At 45.7% G+C, this 24,554-nt stretch overlaps 1 protein-coding gene across 2 annotated transcripts in view; it reads left to right on the top strand.

Annotated features, from left to right (window-relative positions):
• Positions 1-14,612: 14,612 nt before the first annotated feature.
• The window catches only part of LOC143927207 (ecto-ADP-ribosyltransferase 5-like), a 94,027-nt gene continuing 84,085 nt past the window's right edge, over positions 14,613-24,554 (top strand). Inside the window, exons 1-2 of one of the 2 annotated variants that reach the window (XM_077451198.1) lie at positions 14,613-14,706; positions 21,324-21,386. In XM_077451198.1, the coding sequence (XP_077307324.1) occupies positions 21,330-21,386 (57 nt within the window). In that variant the 5' untranslated portion in view covers positions 14,613-14,706; positions 21,324-21,329. The remainder of the gene's footprint in view (positions 14,707-21,323; positions 21,387-24,554) is intronic. The other variant, XM_077451199.1, reaches the window with a different exon arrangement.

Raw genomic sequence — 24,554 nt, 5'->3', positions numbered from 1 at the left:
ACATACAGCGCTGACAGCAGCACCGTGACATACAGCGCTGACAGCAGCTCCGTGACATACAGCGCTGACAGCAGCTCCGTGACATACAGCGCTGACAGCAGCTCCGTGACATACAGCGCTGACAGCAGCACCGTAAGCAGCCCCAGGAGGAAGTCAGCACAGCACAGGGATGGTGTGATCCCCTCATAATAAGAACCCCCAGGAGGAAGTCAGCACAGCACAGGGATGGTGGGAGCCCCTCATAATAAGAACACCCAGGAGGAAGTCAGCACAGCACAGGGATGGTGGGAACCCCTCATAATAAGCAGCCCCAGTAGAAATATGACACCGCTCAACCTCTTCAAAGAGGAGGGTAGGGGCATATAGTACGGTGTGCTTTTTTGGGTCAGGGAAGTGAGCCAAATGAATTAAGAAGGTCTGTGTGCTTGATTCCAAAAATTGTTTATAGACATATACATGGTCTACTGATCACATGTGTTGAATTCCTCCGAGATCCATGCCTCATTCATTTTTAGAAATGTGAGGTAGTTAACACTGTCGTGAGCTAGGCGAGTACGCTTATCGGTCACAATCCCCCCTGCTGCGCTGAACGTCCTTTCGGACAGGACACTGGATGAGGGGCAAGCCAATAGTTCGATTGCAAATTGGGCAAGCTCTGGCCAGAGGTCAAGCCTGCCCACCCAGTAGTCTAGGGGTTCATCACTCCTCAGAGCGTCCACATCGGCCGTTAACCCAATGTAGTCGGACACCTGACGGTCTAGGCGTTCCCTGATGCTGGATCCGGATGACACCTGTCGATGGGTCGGCTGAAAGAATGACCTCATATCCGAAGTCACCAACACATCTTCAAACCGGCCTCTTCTTGCAGGCGCTGTTGGATTGGTACCCGCAAATCCTTCTCTGGGAGTGGGAATTGCTCCTCTGCCAGCGCACGCAAAAGCAGAATGCAGCATTTCTCGAAGCAAGGCCTGGAAGTGCTGCATTCTGACAGCCCTCTGCGACGGCGGTAACATTTCCGCCATTTTGTGTTTGTACCGGGGATCTAAGTACGTTGCCACCCAGTACTGGTCCTTGACCCTCATGCTTTTTATACGGGGGTCCCTATTAAAACACTGGAGCATGAAGGCCCCCATTTGCACTCAAGCGGAAGGTATGTGGTGGTGGTGGTGTTGTTGGTGGTAGTGTCTTTGGGGGTGCACATAGCAGAGAGTGAAGAAGAGGGTGCAGATCGAGAGGATGAGGAGGGTGCAGAAGAATAAGGCTGAGTGAGCCACTCAACCAAGTCTGGTGCGTCCTTTAAAGTAATTGAACGCACCTTCTGCAACTTCCCACTTTGGCTCAAGGCTGTTGCTCCTGCCCTACCCCTACCACCCCTGCGGAAGGGCCTGCCTCTTCCTCTGCCTGTCATTTTTTAAATCACCCTGTGACAAAACTCTTAGTCCCTATACCGCTGAAGGACTGCTGCAGTATAGGGCAGCGGTCAGCAGTAGTGCACGTCAACCCTATGTATTGTGGACCGATAGCGGTCCTTACAGAACAGCAGACTGTACTGCACTCAGGCCTATGTACCGTAGCACCCTATACCAAGTTACCAGTCCTTATAAAAACTTTTGTGGACCAAGCAGGTTGTGTGTTAGTGTTTAGCAGACTGTGCGTCAGTCCCTATACCGCTGAAGGACTGCTGCAGTATAGGGCAGCGGTCAGCAGTAGTGCACGGCAACCCTATGTATTGTGGACCGATAGCGGTCCTTACAGAACAGCAGACTGTAACGCACTCAGGCCTATGTACCGTAGCACCCTATACCAAGTTACCAGTCCTTATAAGAACTTTTGTGGACCAAGCAGGTTGTGTGTTAGTGATTAGCAGACTGTACGTCAGTCCCTATACCAATGAAGGACTGCTGCAGTATAGGGCAGCGGTCAGCAGTAGTGCACGGCAACCCTATGTATTGTGGACCGATAGCGGTCCTTACAGAACAGCAGACTGTAACGCACTCAGGCCTATGTACCGTAGCACCCTATACCAAGTTACCAGTCCTTATAAAAACTTTTGTGGACCAAGCAGGTTGTGTGTTAGTGTTTAGCAGACTGTGCGTCAGTCCCTATACCGCTGAAGGACTGCTGCAGTATAGGGCAGCGGTCAGCAGTAGTGCACGGCAACCCTATGTATTGTGGACCGATAGCGGTCCTTACAGAACAGCAGACTGTAACGCACTCAGGCCTATGTACCGTAGCACCCTATACCAAGTTACCAGTCCTTATAAGAACTTTTGTGGACCAAGCAGGTTGTGTGTTAGTGATTAGCAGACTGTACGTCAGTCCCTATACCAATGAAGGACTGCTGCAGTATAGGGCAGCGGTCAGCAGTAGTGCACGGCAACCCTATGTATTGTGGACCGATAGCGGTCCTTACAGAACAGCAGACTGTAACGCACTCAGGCCTATGTACCGTAGCACCCTATACCAAGTTACCAGTCCTTATAAGAACTTTTGTGGACCAAGCAGGTTGTGTGTTAGTGTTTAGCAGACTGTACGTCAGTCCCTATACCAATGAAGGACTGCTGCAGTATAGGGCAGCGGTCAGCAGTAGTGCACGGCAACCCTATGTATTGTGGACCGATAGCGGTCCTTACAGAACAGCAGACTGTAACGCACTCAGGCCTATGTACCGTAGCACCCTATACCAAGTTACCAGTCCTTATAAGAACTTTTGTGGACCAAGCAGGTTGTGTATTAGTGTTTAGCAGACTGTGCGTCAGTCCCTATACCGCTGAAGGACTGCTGCAGTATAGGGCAGCGGTCAGCAGTAGTGCACGGCAACCCTATGTATTGTGGACCGATAGCGGTCCTTACAGAACAGCAGACTGTACCGCACCCAAGCCTATGTACCGTAGCACCCTAGACAGACCAAGTTACCAGTCCTGATAAAGAGCTTTGTGGAACAAGTGAGTTGTGAATGATTAGCAGACTGCAGCAGAAGGGCAGCAGTCAAGTATAATATTCTTTCTATATTTGGAAGAAAGAATATTATACGTGTACAAGCCTATTACCGTACCACTGATACCAGTCCTGAAAAGAACCTTTGTGGAACTAATAGTAACAGCAAGTCTTTAAAATTATCCTCACTGCCTGACACACTGCTTCCTGCCTGTCCCTATACAAATTGGCAAAAAAGAGTAGGCTGGAACGATTAGCTGGAACAGCTCTTTTGTGGACCTGATAGTAACAGCTAATGATGATGATGATGATGATGATGAAGAAAGACTAATCTGGCTGAGCTGTCCCTAAAATAGCAGCATACAGCGCTCTGTCCCTTTATCTAAACTGACAAAAGAAACTCAGGCTGCTGACCTAACACCTATACCAGTCCTGAAAAGAACTTTTGTGTACCAAATAGCTAGCGTTTTCTCTGTCCCTACTCCACACAGGATCCTTTCCCTACAGTGACAGAAGAAAGAATGTAAAATGGCCACCGGATCGGGTGTATTTATAGGTTAGGGGGAATGTCCAAGTGTCCATGAGCTGTCATGTCTCAATTGGTTGTCCTGTAACACATGATAAACGTGTCACGAAAGGTTAAAGTTCTTGTATACATTAAACACGTAAGTCCGCCGGGGCGAACGACGGAAAAAGGCGTTCGAACCCGCGGACGGCGAAAGTCGGAAATTCGCCGCGAAACGACCGCCGGGCGAAACGTTCGTCCATCACTAGTCACAAACAGCTGTTCCCCTCAGGGGATAATGTGATGTCTGTGTAGCGTTCTAGTCCTCTGTGCCTCCAATTTCCTCCTGTCAGCTCCCAAAGTCTCAGGTACACACAGGGTATGGCAGTTTAAACAGAGGAATAAAACATCTAGTGTTCTCCATTTATATATTTTAATCCCAAAAAACAAAAATAGTGGTACACTTACATATAAGACACTTCAGCAGTGCTAGCTATTACACACCTGTCAGTTAGATTTCTATACAACAAGATGGCCATGGGATGAAATCAGATCAGAAGGCTCTGCCCGCCCAAACGCATTACGTCCCTGGGTGTGGACTTCCTCAGTAGGGGTAGAGTAGGGGCTTTGCTTACCTTGATCCAGCCCTTGGGGCACTATTTCTTCAACTGACATTAACAATGGAGCATAGTTCCTACCACTGACACCAACAGTGGGGCACTATTCCCCCCATTAACACCAACAGTGGGGCACTAGTCCTCCCACTGACACCAATGATGGGGCAATATTCAACCCACTAATACCAATGATGTGCCGATACTTCTCCTATTGACAAGTATAATGGTGTACTATTCTTTTCATGAACACCAGTAAAAGGGCGTTGTTATCAACCCCAGCCAGGACATATTCTATTCCCACTGGCCACAGTCCAGCCCCTCTAAAGCCTGAAGGATAGTAAACTGTCCCTTTGTTTAGAAAGTTTGTGTCAGTGCTGGGCTCAGCCCTTCATTCTCTGAGCTGGCCGCTCAGCTGTCGGCTAATTGCCAGCTCCTTTCTCTCCACAGTTACTCAGCTGTTGATGATCCTGCTCGTCAGTCCTGCCTACTAAGGCCCCTTTCACACATGCGGACAGTATGTCCGTATTTCATCCATCCGTTTACGGATGAAATCCGGACATACATGCATTCCTATGGAATAGCAGGTGTCTGCGGATGAACATCCGCAGACACCCGCTATTGTCCGCCTCCGCTATTGTCCGATTCTGCAGACAGAGGAAAATCCTATTTTTCCAGTTTTCTCCCCATAGAGAAGAGCGGAGAGCTGACAGGGCGGTCCCTGCACAGTGTTCGGGACCGCCCTGTTATCCGCCGGCTCTGCAGGGACAGACGGAGCAATCCCCGCTGAGCAAGCGGCTCATCACGGGGCGGATCATTACTGATCCGTCCCGTGTGAAAGGGGCCTTAAGCCGTCCAGCCCAGATGATCTCTGTCTTCCCCTTGGTCAACATCAGAGACTATCTCTTGCGTTCCTGTTTAACCAGTTGCCTACCAGGCACTTACACCCCTTTGCTGCCCAAGCCATTTTTCAGCTTTCAGCGCTGTCGCACTTTGAATGACAATTGCACAGTCATGCTACACTGTACCCAAACAATTTTTTTTATCATTTTCTTCACACAAATCAAGCTTTCTTTTGGTGGTATTTAATCACTGCTGGGTTTTTTATTTTTTACAAAAAAAGACCAAAAATTTTGAAAAAAAAAAAGTTTTTTACTTTTTTTCTGTCAGTAAGTTTTGTAACAAAGTAATTTTTTGCCTTCACTGATGTGCGCTGATGAGGCAGCACTGATGGGCACTGATAGGCTAAACTGGTGGGCATTGATGAGGTGGCACTTATGGGGACTGATGAGGTGGCACTGATGAGGAGGCACTAATATGTTGCACTTATGGGCACTGATATGTGACACTGATGAGCACTGATAGGCGGTACTGGTGGGCACTGATGGGCACTAATAGGCAGCACTGGCAGGCACTGATAGGCGGCACTGGTGGGCACTGATAGGCGGCATGGATAGGTGGTACTGATGTGCATTGATGGGTGGCACTGATGGGTGACACTGATGGGCATTGTTCAACAGCAGTGATGGGCATCGATGGGCAGCACTGATAGGCAGCACTGATTACCATCACTGACTGGCATTGCTAATGGGTACTGATTGGTGGCACTTATGGGTACTGATTGCTGCCACTGGTGGGCACTGATTGCTGGCATTGGTGGGCAATGGTGGGTACTGTATGGTGACACTGTTTTACTATACAGTAATCAGGGCACTGATGATCAGTGCTCTGATTACATTCCTACATGTCCCCCTGTGAGAAGATGCCGCTGATCAGCTCTCCTCTCCACACACTCTGTCAGTGTGAGGCACGGAGCACTGATTACCGGCACCTCCTTGTTTACATGTGACCGGCTGTGATTGGACACACCTGATCACATAGTTAAAGAGCTGTGGACGCGGCTGTATACAGAGATCAGGGTTGCGCTGTGTCCTTGCAACACGGTGCAGCCGTTCTGGGACAACGTCATATGACAGTGGGCGAGCGGCAACCAGTTAACCACTTACGGACCGCCAGCCGCAGTTTTACGGCGGCTGTTTGAAGGAGGAGCAGCTAGCTGCCATAACCCCGGTATCCCCTTCTTCAGCGGGCGGTCCGCTACAAGATAAAAGTGGTCTCTGCGGTGGATTCGTCGCAAGATAACTTTTATCAGTGGCGGGAGAGGCCCCCCTCCCGTCGCAATCCGGTACCCTCCGCCGCTTACCGGAGCTGTTGGCAGCGGTGGAGGCGATCGCGTGTTGTCTCCTGCTTGGTATTGTCTCCATACAATTGCTGGGCGGAAGAGACCTCAAAACATCACTTCTGCCCACAGCTCTTAAAGGGCCATTTTTTTAAATGATTTTTTTAAATTACTATTTTTTTTTAAATTATTGCATTTTAGTCTAAATATGAGACCTGAGGACTTTTTGACCCCAGATCTCATATCTAAGAGGACCTGTCATGCTTTTTTCTATTACAAGGGATGTTTACATTCCTTGTAATAGGAAAAAAAGTGACAATTTTTTTTTTAAACAGTGTAAAAATAAAAAATAAAAGGTAAAATAAATCATAATAATAAAATGCGCCCCGTTCCGCCGAGCTCTTGTGCAGAAGCGAACGCATACGTGAGTAACGCCAGCATATAAAAACGGTGTTCAAACCACACATGTGAGGTATCGCCGTGATCGGTAGAGCGAGAGCAATAATTCTACCCCAGACCTTCTCTGTAACTCAAAACATGCAACCTGTAGAATTTTTTAAACATCGCCTATGGAGATTTTTAAGGGTAAAATTTTGTTGCAATTCCATGAGCGGCCGCAATTTTGAAGTGTGATATGTTGGGTATCAATTTACTCGATGTAACATTATCTTTCACAATATAAAAAATAAATTGAGCTAATTTTACTGCTGTCTTATTTTTTTATTCAAACATTTTTTTTTCCCAAAAAAGTGCGCTTGTAAGACTGCTGCGCAAATATGGTGTGAAAAAAAGTATTGCAATGACTGCCCTTTGATTCTCTAGGGTGTTAGCAAAAAAACAATATATAATGTTTGGGGGTTCTAAGTAATTTTATAGTAAAAAAAACAGTTTTAAACATGTAAACACCAAAATCTCAAAACGAGGCTGGTCTTTAAGTGGTTAAAGACTTGCTTGTCTGACATCCCTTCTGGCTCCAGATCCTGCTTGCTGTTCCACTACATTCATACCTGACTTCTGGCTTGGCTGACTATCTGTTCCAGTTACTGAACTTTAGCTATGTTTTGATTAACCACTTGCCACCCGCCCTATAGGCAATTGACGGTGGCAAAGTGGTTTCATAATCCTGATCGGACGTCATATGATGTCCTCAGGATTATGAGCCGCTGCGCGCCCCCGAGGGCGCGCATCGCGGCGATCGTTGTTGCGGGGTGTCAGTCTGACACCCGGCAACTACGATCTTGGTAAAGAGTCTCCGACGGAGACTCTTTACCACGGGATCAGCCGAGTCCAATCACGGCTGATCACAGTGTAAATAGGAAGAGCCGGTGATCGGCTTTTCCTCGCTCGCGTCTGTCAGACGCGAGTAGAGGAGAGCCGATCGGCTGCTCCTCTGACAGGGGGGGTCTGTGCTGATCGATTATCAGCACAGCCCCCCCCCGAGGATGCCCACACTGGACCACCAGGGACGCCACCAGACCACCAGGGAAAAGGTAATCCTCCCTAGACCACCAGGGATGCCAGTCAGCACAATGGATGCTAATCAGTGCCCATAATGGATGCCAATCAGTGCCCACAATGGGCATCACTGATTGGCATGCATTATTGTTTGGCACTGATTGGCATCCATTAGTACAGTATAACACCAATGCTGCCTATGAGTGCCCACCTGTGCCGCCTATGAGTGCCCACCTGTGTCGCCTATTAGTGCCCACCTGTGCCGCCTATCAGTGCCCACCTGTGCCACCTATCAGTGCCCACCCATGCCCATCTGTGCCGCCTATCCATGCCCATCTGTGCCGCCCATCCATGCCAATCCGTGCCAGCTATCAGTGCCAATTTGTGCCACCTATCAGTGTCCATCCGTGTTGCCCATCTGTGTTGCCCATCCGTGTCGCCCATCCGTGCCGCCTATCAGTGCCGCCTATCAGTGCCACATATCAGTGTCCATCAATGCCACCTCATCAGTGCCACTTCATTGGTGCCACATCATTGGTGCCCATCAGTGCCGCCTTATCAGTGCCCATCAGTGTAGCCCCATCAGTGCCCCATCAGTGCCCATCAGTGAAGGAGAAAACGTACTTATTTACAAAGTTTTGAAACTGAAACAAAAAAAAAATTTTTTTTTCAAAATTTTTGGTATTTTTTTATTTGTAGCGCAAAAAATAAAAACGGTAGAGGTGATCAAATACCACCAAAAGAAAGCTCTATTTGTAGGAAAAAAATTATAAAAATTTCATTTGGGTACAGTGTAGCACGACCGCGCAATTGTCATTCAGGATTGTGTCAGAATGGCAGTGGATGTTGTTTTTTATTTTTTTTATAATTTTTTTACAATTACATTTTTTTGTGTTTTTTTTTTTTCAAAATGCCTTTTGGCGGCCAGTGCAGGGCCGTCTTTAAGACAGGGCAAAAGGAGCAGCTGCCCTGGGCCCTGTCATTGTTGTGGGGCCCAAAGAAGCTGCCTCATACTTGCCAACTATCCTGGTTTAAATTTCCTTGTCCCTTGAAGTTTTAGCCCTGTTGTGTACAGATGACTCACCTGCAGACCCTGTGTTTACATGTAAATAACTGGCATTCACATGTAAATAGCAGCAGCATTACTAAGCAAATAGCTGTGGCCATCTGCATTGATATGTAAATAAAGGTGGCATTCATATGTATATCATGCTCCCCTGCAGTGAGAAGATGATATGCTGTAACCTCTAGCAATCAGTGAGCAGTATTACTGTACAGTAATCTCTAGCAACTAATTAACAAGCAGAAATAATTTGCTGTAACCTCTAGCAACTAATCAGTGAGCCGTAATGTGTGCTGTAACTTCTAGCAACCAGTCAGTAAGCAGTAATGATATGCTGTAACCTCTGGCAACCAATCACAATTGCTGCCTGACCTGATAAAGTAAACTGATTTTAAGTCCAGCTTCTATTTATTGTATGTCTCAGAGCAGGTGGAGTGTGAAATTGCATGGGAGGGGGCCCCCAAATTTTTTTTGCCCGGGGTCCAATCAATATTAAAGACAGCCCTGGGCCAGTGGGTAGTGTCACTAGTGCAGTGAACGGTGTCAGTAGAGCAATGTGCAGTGTCAGAATTGTTTTTATTTTTATAATTTTTTTACAATTTTATTTTCAAATGATTTCTTACAATTTATTTTTGTTTTGTTTTTTTCACAATGATTTGGGGAGTTTGGACAGTATCAGTAGGGCAGGAAAGGGGGGGGGGGGTGAGGCAGTGGATGGGGTCAGTAGGGCATAGGTTTGTGTCAGTAGTGCAGTGGATGGTGTCAGTTTATTATCTTTATGTTTTTTACAATTTAATTTTTTTCATTTTTATTTTATTTTATTTTTTTGGGGCGGGGTTGGGGCAGTGGACAATGCAGGTAGGACAGGTCACGGGGGGAGGGGAGTGGTGTCATTTTTTTTTTTTTTTTTTTTACAATTATATTTTTTACAATTTTTTTTTTTTTACAATTTTTTTTTTAATACTTTTTGCAATATATATATAGTGGCTCCTGTCAATTCATAAACTGAAGCAGAGTAACTCTGCTCAGTTATTACAGGACATAGAGAACATTCGGGAATGATCATCTCTGTGTCCAGAGAGCTGGATTTGATTCATCAGATCAGATCACCTTATTCCATTGCTCCGTGGTCCAGTTCTGATGTTCTTCTGTCCATTGTAGGGACTTTGGCTGTGGACATGGGTCAGCATGGGCACAACATACACAACAAACTACAATGAACTGTGTGTGCTGACACCTTTGTGGCACCCTCCTAGTTAGTTTGCTAGGATGTTATGCACATTTAATTCTTTTTGGCTCCTCTGTAATCAATGAAGTAGGTGTTGATTGCTTTGGACTGTTCTGTGTTTCACAGGCTGAAGGTTTGATTGTTCTCCCCTGCTTCCTAGAGGCTTCTGGAACATAGGAGGTTGGGCAAACAAGCAGTCTGAATATTTATTCAGATTCAGCCAATCCCTGGAGAAGTGTGCCTTGTGGGTGGTTGAGAAGGCATATAAATAGTCTGAGCTTTAGGGCTACATGGTCTTCTTCCTGTTGGAGGGATTCCATCTGCTCATATAGTAACACTTGCCCATTTTTATTTATTTTTTTGCTTTCAACACATCAACTTCAGGGGCAACATGTTCACTTTGTTCCTAATATATCCCTCCCACTTTCAAATGCCATTGTGACAGTTACCCAGAATGACTGGGATAGGACCTGGACTGGACTTGAAGCAGAGCTCCTATTGGTAGCAGTTGAGTGTTTAAACTCAGACTCCAATCGTCAGTCAAGTGCCCCAGATCTCAGGCACTACTTCTTAAAGTGGGGTGCCCCTAAAAAAAAATAAAAAAATAAAATAAAAGTCAGCAGCTACAAATACTGCAGCTGCTGACTTTTAATAATCGGACACTTACCTGTCCCAGGGTTCAGCGATGCAGGGGAACGAAGTCCCCCCTCGTTCCCCGCTCTGCTCGCGGCGCCGTCATTCGTACTGTGGGCACAGCCGGGCACCCACTGCGCATGCGCGAGCGGCGCAGGGCACCGTGATACACCGCACAGTCACCTGGGACACGTGACAGATCCCAGATGACTGTGCGGTGCGAGGGGAAGTGATGTCACCAGCCCAGGCAATGAAAAAGGCAGACTACGAGGGACCCCCTAGCAACAGGTATTTAGAAGTGAGTAATTTTTTATTTTTTTTTCAATTATTATTATTTTATTTTTTTTAAGAATTTTAAACTATTTTTTATTTTTTGGTGGCAACACCACTTTAAGGTGGGTATGAATGCTTACTTCTTGCATTTAGGGAAGAATACAGTAGGTGTGAACAGAAAAACTGTTATTTTATGTAAAAGACACAAAGACACCCTCTAATGTTTTGTGAAAAAGTGTTCCTGGCTGATTCTAAGACCCTGTACACACGGTCGGAGATTTCGACAACCAAATCCGTCGGATCTTGTCCGATACTGTTGCATACACACGGTCGGACTAAGTTGTCGAAAAATCCGATCATTCAGAACGTGATGACGTAATTTCGTTACGATGGGACTACGTTCAGGCTAGTAGCCAATAGCTTTGATGTAGGAATTTGATCTGAGCATGCGTGGCACTTGGTTCGATCAAAATTCTCTACACATGATCGGAGTATGTGCGATCAGTTGGTCGGGAAATATTTCCAACAAGTTGGAAAATTGGGTCCGACGGATATTCCGACGGAATCAGTCCGATGCAGACCACACACAGTCGGATTATCCGACAACACGGTCCGATAGGACACATTCCGACGGATTCTCCGACCGTGTGTACAAGGGCTTAAAGACACACAGTAGGTAAACAGACTGTCCCTGTCTACTGTGGCCCTAGATTACACCCAAGATAAAATAGAAAAATATTTTGCTCCTCTAGGGAGAGGACTTTAACGTGGGCAGGTGGCCATACAGAATAAATCAAATTATATCAAAATAATAATGCAAAATTTAATAATAATAATTAAAATTATCATAACAATATTAAATACAATACAGATTACACATGTTGAGAAACATACAATGACATATATACAACGTGCATTTCCTGTTAGACTGTATACTACTTCAATCCAACTGTGTGGCAAAACCCTACAGTGGACAGAAAGCAACAAACCCAACGCGTTTCGAGATCTTAGATAAACTCTCTTCATCAGGGGTATAACAAAATTGCATCAAACAGAAAATCTAGAAGCAAAATAACACAAAATTTAGTATGTATATCTCAATAAAACAAAATTGAATAATAGTACATAGGAGGTTGCAGGAGAAAAAAAAAAAACTATGATAAAAAAAAAAAAATAATTAAAATTAAAAAAAATATAAAAAAAATATAAATATAATAGCTACACCCAAGGGTGCCTGGGGTTATATGCCCTGATGAAGATTCCTACTTACAGGAGTTGGCTATTTGTATCCAAGGGGCTGATCTCATAAACTTTACCACCAGCCAATAATAAGTCGCTCTTCCTTCTGTTTAAAGTGTGCCAAACATGTAGTGAGGGATCAATACACTTTAAATAGAACAGATTAACACATATCAGCAGGTGAGTGTTTTCTATCCCTGCTCTTTCCTCCAAAACACTTCTGTTGCTGGCCAGTTCCCACCAGCAACAGGTTCACCAGTGTGACAACGTGTATACAAACAGCCCAAAAGATAATGGTTATTTTAGAGAAGGGTTCCGTAAGGGGTTTTCAAGACTCAAGAGATTGCAAGTTTTTCCTTAAGCTGTTGCTAATTAACCTCCCATCTGGTGGTGCCTTCATCCTTTCATGTTCAACACCACTTTGCAGAGCCAGCAGCTTGACACCAATGATCTTTTATATGTCGTTTAGGGTGGCATTCTGAACAGGTTATTCTTACCATGGGCCACCAATGTAAGGGGGCACTCTTCACATTTACCATTACTGTAATGCCGCGTACACGCGGTTAGATTTTCCGTCGGGAAATGTTTGATGGGAGCTTGTTGTCGGAAATTCCGACCGTGTGTAGGCTCCATCGGACAATTTCCGTCGGAAATTTCCGACAAACAAAATTTGCAAACAGGATCTCAAATTTTCCAAACGACAAAATCCATTGTCGGAAATTTCCGATCGTGTGTACACAATTCCGACGCACCAAGTTCCACGCATGCTCGGAATCAAGCAGAAGAGCCACACTGGCTGCACTTCAATTTTCTCGGCTCGTTGTACATCACCACGTTCTTGACGTTTGGAATTTACGACAACATTGTGTGACCGTGTGTATGCAAGATAAGTTTGAGCCAACATCCATCTGAAAAAATCCATGGATTTTGTTGTCGTAATGTGCAATTGTGTGTACGCGGCATTAGAGTGGCTTTCTGACCACAACTGTAAAGAAGATAATCTTACCATTGATCACCAGTGTAAAGGGGGGTGCACTCTTCCCACTGACCACAACTGTAAAGAAGATAATCTTACCATTGATCACCAGTGTAAAGGGGGGTGCACTCTTCCCACTGACTACAACTGTAAAGAAGATAATCGTACCATTGATCACCAGTGTAAAGGGGGGTGCACTCTTCCCACTGACCACAACTGTAAAGGAAGCATTCTTTCCATTGACCAAACTATAATAGTGCGTTCCCACGATCAGAACTTGGGTTGGAAAAAGCTCTGATGTTTTTCCCGACAGAATTCCGATGGGATTTCGCTCAAGCTGTCTTGCATACACACGGTCACACCAAATTCCGACCGTCAAAGAACGCGGTGATGTACAACACGTACGATGGGACTAGAAAAGGGAAGTTCAATAGCCAGTAGCCAATAGCTTCTGTCTCGTAGTTGATTTTGAGCATGCGTGAATTTTTGCACGTCGGAATTGCATACACATGATCACATTTTCAGATAGGAAGGTTTTTCTGACCTGGCCGAAATTCGGCCAGCAAAAGTCCAATGGAGCATACAGACAATCACATTTTCCAACCAAAAGCTCTCATCGGTCTTTTGCTGGCCGAATTTACGATCGTGTGTACGCGCCATGAGGGGAATTCTTGCAGGGGTTCCATGAGACCAGAAAAATTGTTTCAAGGGTCTCTCTAAGTATAAAAGGTTAGGAAAGGTTGCCTTATGCCGCGTACACACGACTGGACTTTCCGGCGGAAAAGGTCCGACGGTCTTCCCGACGGAAGTTCGGACAGATTTCCGATGGACTTCCGACCGAACGGACTTGCCCACACGAACGTACCAAAGTCTGTTCATTTTAACCATGATGACATATGTCAGGACTAGAAAAGGAAGTTCAATAGCCAGTAGTTAATAGCTACCCTTGCGTCTGTCGGACCAGCATACAGACGAACGGTTTTCCCCGATAGAAATTGATTACGTCGGACAGATTTGAAACATGTTCTATTTCTAGGTCCGTCTAAATTTTTGAAGAAAAAAGTCAGATGAAGCCCCACACACGAGCGTAATATCCGATGGAATGATTCTGTCTGACCTTTTCTGCCGGAAAGTCCGGTCAGGTGTACGCAGCATTAGAGGGTCCAGCATTTACACGATTGTGAAATTTCTAAGAATTCTAAGCAACCATCCATTCCAGTAAGTAATTGGCTACTTTGATTCTGGAACAAAGATGGCACCATCCTGCTGGAGTAAAAAAAAAAAAGAAGCTAATGAAGGCATTGTCAACGGAGTACTGCGACAAATAAAACATACAGGAAAGTGTTACATTTAAAATATGATTTCACTTGCCACATATCTCTAAGGCTGGTATTACTATATGCCCTATTTACACACACTGGTTAATGCACTCGGAGAAATGTGACTGTGTGCTACAAAGGAATAAAGTCACAGAGGTGTAATGACAAACTGATAAAAGGTAACCATGCATTGTTAATAATGGTAAATGAAACTGAAAGTATTGCCATTCTGTATACATATATATCTTACAGGAGGCATATTGGGCACACAAGACCTGCAGACAGGTAAGATTCAACTTCACCTTATTCCTCTCCTCATTATAAAGAATCTTTATCTACAATGGAAATGTTTAGTTCTCAGCAATGTCAGCCTTTTTGTCTTGTAGGCTAGGTTCAAACTCTTTGCATGTCAGGCATGGGCTTAAAATCAACATGCACAGAAACCAGGCATGTACTGGCCATCGGGGCTACCGGGAGTTTCCCGGTGGGCCAATGGCTCAGTGGGCCACTCTGATGTAAGGGGGCTGGTGATGGGACACTCTGAAGTAAGGGGGCTGGTGATGGGATACTCTGATGTAAGGGGGCTGGTAATGGGACACTCTGATGTAAGGGGCCTGGTGATAGGACACTCTGATGTAAGGGGGTGCTGATGGGACACTCTAAAGTAAGGGGGCTGGTGATGGGACACTCTGATGTAAGGGGGCTGCTGATGGGACACTCTGATGTAAGGGGGCTGCTGATGGGACACTCTGATGTAAGGGGGTGGTGATGGGACACTCTGATGTAAGGGGGCTGGTGATGGGACACTCTGATGTAAGGGGGCTGGTGATGGGACACTCTGATGTAAGGGGGCTGCTGATGGGACACTCTGATGTAAGGGGGTGGTGATGGGACACTCTGATGTAAGGGGGCTGGTGATGGGACACTCTGATGTAAGGGGGCTGCTGATGGGACACTCTGATGTAAGGGGGCTGGTGATGGGACACTCTGATGTAAGGGGGCTGGTGATGGGACACTCTGATGTAAGGGGCCTGGTGATAGGACACTCTGATGTAAGGGGGTGCTGATGGGACACTCTAAAGTAAGGGGGCTGGTGATGGGACACTCTGATGTAAGGGGGCTGCTGATGGGACACTCTGATGTAAGGGGGCTGCTGATGGGACACTCTGATGTAAGGGGGTGGTGATGGGACACTCTGATGTAAGGGGGCTGGTGATGGGACACTCTGATGTAAGGGGACTGGTGATGGGACACTCTGATGTAAGGGGGCTGGTGATGGGACACTCTGATGTAAGGGGGCTGGTGATGGGACACTCTGATGTAAGGGGGCTGGTGATGGGACACTCTGATGTAAGGGGCCTGGTGATAGGACACTCTGATGTAAGGGGGTGCTGATGGGACACTCTAAAGTAAGGGGGCTGGTGATGGGACACTCTGATGTAAGGGGGCTGCTGATGGGACACTCTGATGTAAGGGGGCTGCTGATGGGACACTCTGATGTAAGGGGGTGGTGATGGGACACTCTGATGTAAGGGGGCTGGTGATGGGACACTCTGATGTAAGGGGACTGGTGATGGGACACTCTGATGTAAGGGGGCTGGTGATGGGACACTCTGATGTAAGGGGGCTGGTGATGGGACACTCTAAAGTAAGGGGGCTGGTGATGGGACACTCTGATTTAAGGGGGCTGGTGATGGGACACTCTGATGTAAGGGGGTGGTGATGGGACACTGTGATGTAAGGGGGCTGGTGATGGGACACTCTGATGTAAGGGGGTGGTGATGGGACACTCTGATGTAAGGGGGCTGGTGATGGGACACTCTGATGTAAGGGGGTGGTGATGGGACACTCTGATGTAAGGGGGCTGGTGATGGGACACTCTGATGTAAGGGGGTGGTGATGGGACACTCTGATGTAAGGGGGCTGGTGATGGGACACTCTGATGTAAGGGGGCTGGTGATGGGACACTCTGATGTAAGGGGGCTGGTGATGGGACACTCTGATGTAAGGGGGTGGTGATGGGACACTGTGATGTAAGGGGGCTGGTGATAGGACACTCTGATGTAAGGGGGCTGGTGATGGAACACTCTGATGTAAGGAGGCTGGTGATGGGACACTCTGATGTAAGGGGGTGGTGATGGGACACTCTGATGTAAGGAGGCTGGTGATGGGACACTCTGATGTAAGGGGGCTGGTGATGGGACACTCTGATGTAAGGGGGCTGGTGATGGGACACTCTGATGTAAGGGATGCTGATGGGACACTCAAAATGTAAGTGGGCCGGTCTGGATGAAGTCCAGGGCCAAATTTCTGTCCCAGTCCAGCCCTGACAGAAACGCGCTGGCCTTTAGCAGATGTGGTTCGGTGAGGCGCCATTTTACAAAAGGGGTGCATTTTTATGTCACATGGTATTTGAGCAGCAATTTTTTCAAATGCAATTTTGCACACTGACGTCAAAATACACTTTAATTAACTTAAATGCACACAAACACAATATAATACCAAATTTCTTGATAAAATATAAAATATGGTGCTGCACCCAGTAAATAGATACCAAATATGGCATACTTTAAAATTGTGCACACGCTTGTGAAAAGGCGACAAACATCGGTATTTAAAAATCACCATAGGCAATGCTTTATGATCCTTTACATGTTATCTGTTTAGAGTTACAGAGGAATATAAACATCCCTTGTGACAGTACTAGGCAGTGACAGGTCCTCTCTATGGAGGGATCGGGGTCTATAAGACCCCCAAAACCCCTCCTCTGCACTTGACAGTATTCAAAGCGTCAAGATCGGCGTTTTTTGAATACTTTCCATTTTTTAAAACCTGGCGCCTTTGAGATGCCAGTAATCCGGGAAGTGATGTCAGGACATTGCTTCCAGGTTAGTAGATCGGAGACCCGAACGAAGCATCGGCTCTTTGGCCAGCTGGCAGACATGCCGGCTGGTTGCTCGGGCCTCCCGGTGGGACGGGTGAGCCCGGGGGGCGCACAGCGGAAGGCGGCTGGGGGATGTCCCCTCCCGGCTGTTTGTAATAACAGCTGAGCAGCTGCTGAGCCGCATTGGTTCTTATTACAATAAAGCAGACCGTCCGCTCTAAAGAACGGTAAACCCCCTTGAAGCAATATCGGTGATATCGGTCTAGGTTGCGAGCGATACTGATATTTCAGAAAATGCTGATATCGGCCTGCAATATTCTGCCTTACCGATAACCTGTCTATCCCTAGTGCACAGCCTATTGCATTAGGGCAGTGACGGCGAACCTTGGCACTCCAGATGTTTTGGAACTACATTTCCCATGATGCTCCACTACACAGCAGAGTGCATGAGCATCATGGGAATTGTAGTTTCAAAACATCTGGGGTGCCAAGGTTCGCCGTCACTGCATTAGGGCGTGCGCCTCAAAGCTCAAACCCATACACTATATTGCCAAAAGTATTGGGACACCTGCCTTTACATGCACTTTAATGACATCCCAGTCTTAGTCCGGAGGGTTCAATATTGAGTTGGCTCCGCCCTTTGCAGCTATAACAGCTTCAACTCTTCTGGGAAGGCCGTCCACAAGGTTTAGGAGATGTGTCTATGGGAATGTTTGACCATTCTTCCAGAAGCGCATTTGTGAGGTCAGGCACTGATGTTGGATGAGAAGGCTTGGCTCGCAGCCTCCGCTCTAATTCATCACAAGGTGTTCTATCGGGTTGAGGTCAGGACTCTGTGCAGGCCTGTCAAGTTCCTCCACCCCAAACTCCCTCATCCATGTCTTTATGGACCTTGCTTTGTGCACTGGTCCAAACACTTTTGGTAGACACATTCCTAAACCTTGTGGACAGCCTTCTCAGAAGAGTTGAAGCCGTTATAGCTTCAAAGGGTATGTTAACTCAATATTGAACCCTACGGACTAAGACTGGGATGCCATTAAAGTTCATGTGTGTGTAAAGGCGGGTGTCCCAATACATTTGGTAATATAGTATATCTGTGTGTGCGCATGTTGTATATATACTGACGGTGTCGGTAGGACAGTGGATGGTGTTAGTAGTTTTTACTTGTACTATTTTTTTTTACTTTTATATTATTATGAGGCATTGGTGAAATAATAGGGGTTTAAAAAGGGGGAATCTACAGTTGCAATACAAAGTATGTGAACCCTTTTGGAATGATATGGATTTCTGCACAAATTGGTCATAAAATGTGATGTGATCTTCATCTAAGTCACAACAATAGACAATCACAGTCTGCTTAAACTAACAACACACAAAGAATTAAATGTTACCATGTTTTTATTGAACACACCATGTAATCATTCACAGTGCAGGTGGAAAAAGTATGTGAACCCTTGGATTTAAAGTGGTTGTATACTCATTTTTTTTACTTTTACCTACAGGAAAGCCTATAATAAGGCTTACCTGTAGGTAAAAAAAATGCGCTGGTGACTGCAGCGGCGCATGCGCACAAGGGGATTCTCGGCTGAAAGCCCGGCAGTGGCTGGACCCGGCCGGGATGAAATCTCCCGCGCGCATGCGCGGGAGTGACGATATCGCGGCTCCGGCCACTCACAGTGCTGGAGCCGCGATACCCAGAAGAAACGCAGAGGGAGCATGTCAGCTCCCTCGGCGTGGATCGGATCAGATGTCGGGGCCTCGTTCTAAGGTAAGTATTTCATAATGAGCTAGTATGAGGTGCTTTTGGAGACACTTTTATAACCCTTTCCAGCTTCATGCAAGTCAACAATTCTTAATCGTAGGTCTTCTGAGAGCTCTTTTGTGCAAAGCATCATTCACAACAGGCAATGCTTCTTGTGAAAAGCAAACCCAGAACTGGTGTGTGTTTTCTATAGGGCAAAGCAGCTGTAACCAACACCTCCAATCTCATCTCATTGATTGGTCTCCAGTTGGCTGACACCTCACTCCAATTAGCTCTTGGAGATCTCATTAGTCCATGGGGTTCACATACTTTTTCCACCTGCGCTGTGAATGTTTACATGGTGTGTTCAATAAAAACATGGTAACATTCTTTGTGTGTCATTAGTTTAAGCAGACTGTGATTGTCTATTGTTGTGACTTAGATGAAGATCAGATCACATTTTATGACCAATTTGTGTAGAAATACATATCATTCCAAAAGGGTTCACATATTTTATTGCAGCTGTATGTCACACAGGGTGATTAGGGTGTGCCAAGGCACACCTAACACTCCCTGTTTGCACACTTATGCACAGGAGATTTCTATCCAGTGCTGAACTGGAAATACTGAACACTTCCAGTTCACACTTCTAATGTCATCCTGACATTATTTTTTTGTGGTCTCAGGCTCCAGGGGGAGCAGGAAAGCCCAGGGATCAAAGGGGTTAGTACTGGGATTTTTTGCATTTTTTCCCCCATCTAAGTGCTGCTGATTAAGGATGAGCTGAACACTCCCCCGATTCGGTTCCTACCAGAAAATACCAAACAGGCAAAAAATTTTAGTCTATGGGACACGAACATGAATAATCAAAAGTGCTAATTTTAAAGGCTTATATGCAAGTTATTGTCATAAAAAGTGTTTGGGGACCCGGGTCCTGCCCCAGGGGACATGGATCAATGCAAAAAAAAAAAGTTTTAAAAGCAGAAGTTTTTTGGGAGCAGTGATTTTAATAATTCTTAAAGTGAAACAATAAAAATGAAATATTCCTTTAAATATCGTGCCTGGGGGCATCTATAATATGCCTTTAAAGTGGTGCAGTTTTCCTGTATTTAGAACAATACTACAGCAAAATGACATTTCTAAAGGAAAAAAAGTCATTTAAAACTGACTGCGGCTGTAATGAATTGCTGGGTCCAGGCAATATAGATAAAACTCATTGAAAAAAAAGGCATGTTTTTTTTTTTTTTCCATTACCAGGCCCTTTGGGTCTGGTATGAATATTAAAGGGAACCCCGAACCAAAAATAAAAAAATAAAAATTGTGTGGGGGTTCCCCCAAAATACATACCAGGCCTTCAGGTCTGGTATGGAAATTAAGGTAAACCCTGCGCCAAATTAAAAAACGGGAAAAGAGGGGGGAACCCATGCCATTTTTTTCAATGAGTTTTATCTAGACCTGACAATTCATTACAGCCATGATCAGTTTTAAATTACTTTTTTTTCTTTAGAAATTTCATTTTGCTGTGGTACTGTTCTAAACATGGTAAAACTGTGCCACTTTACAGGCATACTATAGACACCCCCCCCCCCCCCCCCCCAGGCACGATATTTAAAGAAATATTTCATTTTTATTGTTTCACTTTAAGCATTATTAAAATCACTGCTCCCAAAAAAACAGCAGTTTTTAAAACTATTTTGCATTGATACATGTCCCCTGGGGCAGGACCCGGGTCCCCAACAGGTTTTATGACAATAACTTGCATATAAGCCTTTAAAATGAGCACTTTTCATGTTAGTGACTTTAACGGTGTTCCGGCGGCTTTCGAATTTTGCCCTGAACACCGCCTATTGTTCGGTGTTCGCCGAATGTTCCGAACAACCAAAGTTAACCCATCCCTACTGCTGATCTTCTCTGGGCTCTCTCAAACGCTTTCTGTCTACAGGCACCTGCTCCCACATCAGCTGCATTGCTCTGGACTGGATTCCTGGTAGTGACAAAGATGGGCCATGCCTCAGCAATGTGTTTTGGCACGCCCCCCAGTCTCCACCATGGGTGCATGCCACAGGGTGGCAATGCAGGAGTAATTTTGGGAGACAGTTGTCACCCCATAGAAGGAAGTGGCTGAACAAGGACCTTCATGACAGGATCAAAAAGATATTTTAATAAGAGATACAGATTTTAAAAGATGGAAAATTACTTTTTGAAATTACCCTAACATATCAACACTTATATGAGGTTTTGGCGATTCGGTTTACATCTACATTATTGTATTTACAGATAAAGATGCTGTTGGCATGGGAAAAAACACTGTGTGTTTTGCACCTGTTCATATCTATACAGGTAAACCTTATACCCTAAAATGTTTAGTCCTTTCTTATAAATGTATGCATTTTAACACATGGGGTCAGCATAGCTCTCCCAACTGCCCCTGATTTCGAGGGACTGTCCCTGTTTTGGAGCAATGTCCCTCTGTCCCTCATTCCTTCACATATGTCCCTCATTTTGGTCCGATCTGTATAGATGTATATAAAATGCACTTTTTATCTATCAAAAAGTGTTTTCCAGCGCTAAACCTTTTATTTGATTTCTAAATTGCTACATTTGTAAATTTCAAAAGGCAATATAAAGGAATAGTAGTGGTAAAAAAAAAAAAAAAAGCACTTGTGGGTTTAACCAATCTTATTTTTTTTATACAATTCTCCTTTAAGAGGGCGTGGCAAGGGGTGTGTCCTATGCCTGCATACTTTTGCTGATAGGTGTCCCTCATTCCCATCTCAAAAAGTTGGGAGGTATGGGTCAGGTCACAGAGATTGGAGGCCTGGTGGCCGGAGGGTGAAGGAATATTACATAACACTGAACCACCAACTAAAAAAAAAAAAAAAACAGCTTTCCATGATCTAATGCTAGCGTGATGACCTTCAATAATCACTAGAGAAGAGCTTGGGTATCCTCTAAGCCCATCTCTAACCAAACTCACAACTCCAAACTTGCAGTTTTTGTACACAAATGAGTTGCGGGTCAACAAGTGACCCAGTCCACAGTTCATTGGACTACAGTAAAGCAGAAGTTTGAAGTTTGAGTAAGGCCGCGTACACACGGGCGGACTGTTCGCCCAACTTTGTTCGTCAAACAATCCGACAAACAGTCCGCTCAAAATTTGCATGAACGGACTTGACCACACACGATGAACGAACAGTCCGCTGAAAGCGTGCGCGATGACGTGAACGGCACGTACGACGGGACGAAAAATACGACGTCCAATACACTGCAATGCAACCTTCGGCGTGTAAATTCTTTCTGAGCATGCGCGAAACAGTTTATCGAACAAGCCTACACACGAGCGGACTGTCCGCTCAAACCAAGTTTCAGCGGACCGTCTTACGGGAATTCCGAAAAACTTTGTTCGTCAGACTGTCCGCTGAAACTGTCCGCTGAAGCCCACACACGAGCGGACTGTCCGCTGAAACACTGTTCAGCGGACAAAGTTGGGCGAACAGTCCGCCCGTGTGTACGCGGCCTAAGAGAGGAGTTCAGAGGAGGCAGAAACTCTTCTAATTACCACTATACTAATCTTCAGCCTCACCAGCAACTATATTGGGCATGAATAAGGCACACGTACTTGGTAGAGTTCCAGGCACATTACAGATCACAGAGCACACATCACAGGGAGTGATTCTGGTCTCTGGATGTTCTTCATTATCGGCACCAGTAACTTTATTTAAAGCGGTTGTATAGTCAAATTTTTTACTTTAACCTACATGAAAGCCTATAATAAGGCCTATAATAAGGCTTACCTGTAGGTAAAAAAAATATCTCCTAAACCTGTGCGGTTTAGGAGATATTCCCCACGCAATACGCCGCTGACTGCAGCGGCGCATGCGCACGAGGGGATTCTCGGCTGAAAATCCGGCAGACGCCGGACGCTGCCGGAAAGAAATCTCCCGCGCGCACACGCGCGGGAGTGACGATATCGCGGCTCCGGCCACTCACAGCGCCGGAGCCGCGATACCCGGAAGAAACTCAGAGGGAACATGTGAGCTCCCTCGGCGTGGATCGGGCCAGATGTCGGGGGCCTCTTTCTAAGGTAAGTATTTCATAATGAGCTAGTATGCGGTACATACTAGCTCATTATGCCTTTTCCTTTGCAGGTCAGGAAAAAAAAAAAAAAAAGGGGTCGGACATCTGGTCACCCTAATCTATATTTGCCTGGGCTGTGAAATGTTGATCCAATGTGGAGGCGCAGTCCCCTCCTCCTATCCTCCATTAAGTCCCGCTGGGCGAGCGCCGCTGGATTATACAGAGCGGGGATCTCCTGCTTACCCAGCTGTCAAACGAAATCCCACCTCCTGGGCCAGCTCCTATGATAGGCAGCACATTGGTAACGTCTATCATAGGAGGCAGGACTTCATTTGAGGACACCAGCCGTGTGGGGGTATACAAGAAATCCCCCGCTCTGTATCATCCGTCTGCTCTCCTCTAGGTAAGGCTGAGCTGATGGGCACTAAACAGGCTGCATTTATGGGCACTAAACAGGCTGGGCTGCTGGCCACTGGTGAGGCTGTGCTGATGGGCACTGGTGAGTATAATACACTCTTCAAATGTGCTTTAAAATGTATTGTTTAATAATGCTATGGGGCTTGTATGGAATTATTTCCAGAAATAACGTATATATATATATATCATACAATCATTCCATAAACACATACACTGCATATATCATTTGAGGAAAATAAGCTTATAAAAATAGTTTACTATTTGCCAATAAAATAAATAAATAAATAAATGCGCCCGATTTCATTTTAAAAATCTGGTCACCTTATCCTATGTATAAAATATCCCTAAGCCCTTGTACACACGGTCGGGCATTCCGACGGAAAGTCCGATCGGACCGTGTTGTCGGATAATCCGACTGTGTGTGGGCTCCATCGGACTGTTTCCCTCGGAATATCCGACGGACAAAGTTTTAGAGCTGGGCTATAAAATTTTCCCACAACATGATCCGATCGGACTTTGTGTGTAAAGAATTCAGATCGGACAAAATGCCACGCATGCTCAGATCAAATTCCTAGACCAAAGCTTTTGGCTACTAGCCTGAACGTAGTCCCGTCGTAAGGAAATAACGTTGTCACGTTACGTACAATTGGATTTTCCGACAACTTTGTCCGACCGTGTGTATGCAACACAAGTTTCGGACAAAATCCGACGGATTTTGTTGTCGGAATGTCCGACCCGTGTGTACAAGGGCTTACACAGAACACAAATGATAGCATACCCTGTGGGAGCCAGCTCAATGCAGCAAGTGACTAAGATAATACACTGCATGCTTATAGAACACTAATGTCCCGTACACATGGTTGGATTTTCTGACGGAAAATGTTTGATAGGAGCTTGTTGGAAATTCTGACCGTGTGTAGGCTCCATCACACATTTTCCATTGGAATTTCCGTCACACAAAATCTGGTTCTCAAATTTTGCGACAACAAAATCCGTTTGCGTAAATTCCGATCG

This window comes from Lithobates pipiens, unplaced genomic scaffold (genome assembly GCF_037356315.1).
Source record: "Lithobates pipiens isolate NorthernLeopardFrog02 unplaced genomic scaffold, aLitPip1_a1.2 Scaffold_23, whole genome shotgun sequence".
NCBI lineage: Eukaryota > Metazoa > Chordata > Amphibia > Anura > Ranidae > Lithobates > Lithobates pipiens.
This window is presented reverse-complemented; position numbering and strand designations above follow the sequence as displayed.